Source organism: Fomitiporia mediterranea (genome assembly GCF_000271605.1).
Source record: "Fomitiporia mediterranea MF3/22 unplaced genomic scaffold FOMMEscaffold_962, whole genome shotgun sequence".
In the NCBI taxonomy this organism is placed as follows: Eukaryota; Fungi; Basidiomycota; class Agaricomycetes; order Hymenochaetales; family Hymenochaetaceae; genus Fomitiporia; species Fomitiporia mediterranea.
The window spans coordinates 1-2,498 of NW_006761347.1; the positions used below are offsets into that span (position 1 = coordinate 1).

Sequence of the window (2,498 nt, forward strand, 5' to 3'; positions counted from 1 at the left end):
GAACGTGAGCTCGCTACTCAATGCAAGCACAAACCTTGGCAGGATCAATATCGAAGTCGAAGTATCTACATGAGAACAATGTATAGTTAGAAATGTGAGAATGCCGTTCAATATAAATAGGAACCTTGTTACAAACCCTGGTGCAGACAACAGGTGTATCACAAAGCTTCATTGAAGGTGGATTCAAGCCATTCCATGCGCTCCAGAGTCAAAGGCAACTCATCGTCCGGCGGGCCAACATAACCAACAAAGTTACTAAAAATGAATCCGATTTGTGCGGAAACAAGAATTGCAGGCGCGTGTGAACGTAAATGCGCGGGTAAACCTGCAATGAGGCTCTTCCAGAACGCCGCAGCCATCGGAGCAGATTTCTCCGCGGGGCAGTCCTTCCTGTTGTAAATAGGAACACTCAGATATCGGATGCACCATACATTGAACCCGAGTGGACAGATCTCAGCTTGTTCCCAGTCCACTATGCCGTTAGGTTCATGGAACGAGTCCAAGAATATCTATAAACAGTGTGAGACCTCTTCAGATGCGCAATAAAAAGCAACTTACGTTACGAGCATTGAGATCAATATGGATCAAAGCCAGGGGGAGAACCTTAAGTCCGTTGCATTGCTCAAGCAGGGACCGTATCTTCTTCTTCACGGGTTCGTACGTGACGTCCTTCAATTCGATTTCCAAAATTCGTCGCAAGCGCGGGACAATGTAATTGTCGACTAGTCCAGCACAGGAAAGAGGGCTGGTGCCAAATACGCAACCTAACAGCAACTGAGCGAGCGAAGATGCTATGCGGCAATTCTCCTCCACGGTGCAATTGCATTCGCACCACATTTTGCCATCGATATACTCAGAAACGTACGCGAATGCGGCCACAGTTGACTTGACAGCAAAGGTTTCGGGAACAACGTTTCCCAGACAGCCACGGGCCAGAGCCACCTTCGTAACATCGATTTCATTATCTTTGAACTGGACAATGACGATGCGACCGTCTTTGAGCTCGACGCGAACAGTCTTGCTGAACATGCCCTGGTTTCTGAGACAGACAGCCCGCGCTGGCAACAGATTAAGCGTCTTCACTATTCTCTCCGCTTCCTTTTCAGCGATTTTGTTTTTGAGCTTTGTGATAGGAGGGGCAGACATGTTGAATGGAAACCTGTGGCGGAAACTGGGAAGCGATTTTCTGGAGTTGGAGCGAGGTATGCCGTTGTTGCGTGGCAAGCGTGGGTCTTCAACAAGCACATGATCTAGCTATTGCATCAAAGTTCCGGATTTGTATCTAATAGATTAGTAATTATGCCCCTTGACCAACTACAGGTTATCCTTCAGCTACACCTCTGGATTGGATAGGTCGGAATAAAAGAAAGGAGATGCCACACTATCCTGCTCAAAAAGAGAAAAAAAAGAAGCAGAAAAGTAATGAAAAGAGAACCGTAACAACCTGTCTGACAGGTGCTTTTTGTGCATATATAGTAACCTGCACCGAGCAAAGGGTCAAGATGAGTATCTAGTGCTGAGGTAAATGTAATAGTCTTGGAGGCTGCCTGAAGGCAATTGTCTTTAGAGGGTTTAATCTCAATCCCATTATAAACAGTGCCTACATCATTATTTGGATCCGAATCACCTTCTTGGCTTACATCATATCCTTGAACGGAATTTTAAACAGCTGAGATACTGGACTCAACCTTACTGAAAAGGTCCAAAATTATCAGGGTGTAACACAGTATGAACGGAAGTTACAAAATTGAACGTATGTCTTTTCATACTCTGTGCTAACAGTTATAATCAGAATGCACTCATTGTCATTGCATTTAGACATATTAGATAGTGTACACCATCATTGATTGCTACTGTATACAAGTTGAGCATCTTACACAGTGTGGTATTACATTTTAATAATCCCATCTTTATAATTTCAAACTCACAAAGGTCTTTAGGCTCTCTCCACCTCTACATGTCCTTTAACCTAGGAGTGAAGAAGGAAGATGTACACATAGAACAATATTTGCATCTCCTGTGTGTTTTGATGCTACAGCCCCTGAGCACTGGTATAGATATGGCAATTATTGTTCAGTGGTTCTCCTGTGCTAATTAATTACATCAGCTAATACAGTGGCCACATGTATAAAAGTAATGAGTCAAGAAATTTCTAAAAAATATTAAAAATGTTACTATGGGCGTAGTTGAATACTATCTACTAGTAGCAACAGAATGTCATGTAGTAGTATGTCCAATCAGTTAAATGGCAGTTGAGTGCCGGATGATGTGAAATGGGATGAGAAAGAAATGGCAAACACGGTGATAAGTCAAGAAAATTGCAAAAAAAAAAAAGGTTGCTGCAGGCGTAGTTGAATACTATCTACTAGTAGGAACAGAATGTCATGTACTAGTATGTCCAATTAGTTAAATGGCAGTTGAGTGCCAGATGATGTGAAAGGGATGAGAAAGAATGGCCAAACACGGTGATGAGTCAAGAAAATTGCAAAAAAAAAAAA

General features: G+C 42.7%; 1 protein-coding gene across 1 annotated transcript; it reads right to left on the minus strand.

The window, feature by feature from the left end:
• Positions 1-158: 158 nt before the first annotated feature.
• Positions 159-1,146, minus strand: FOMMEDRAFT_137608 (uncharacterized protein; the record flags this gene model as incomplete). The annotated part of the gene is made up of 2 exons (XM_007272315.1): positions 159-509; positions 559-1,146. 2 exons carry the CDS (start codon positions 1,144-1,146, stop codon positions 159-161), a joined length of 939 nt encoding a protein of 312 aa, XP_007272377.1.
• Positions 1,147-2,498: the final 1,352 nt, after the last annotated feature.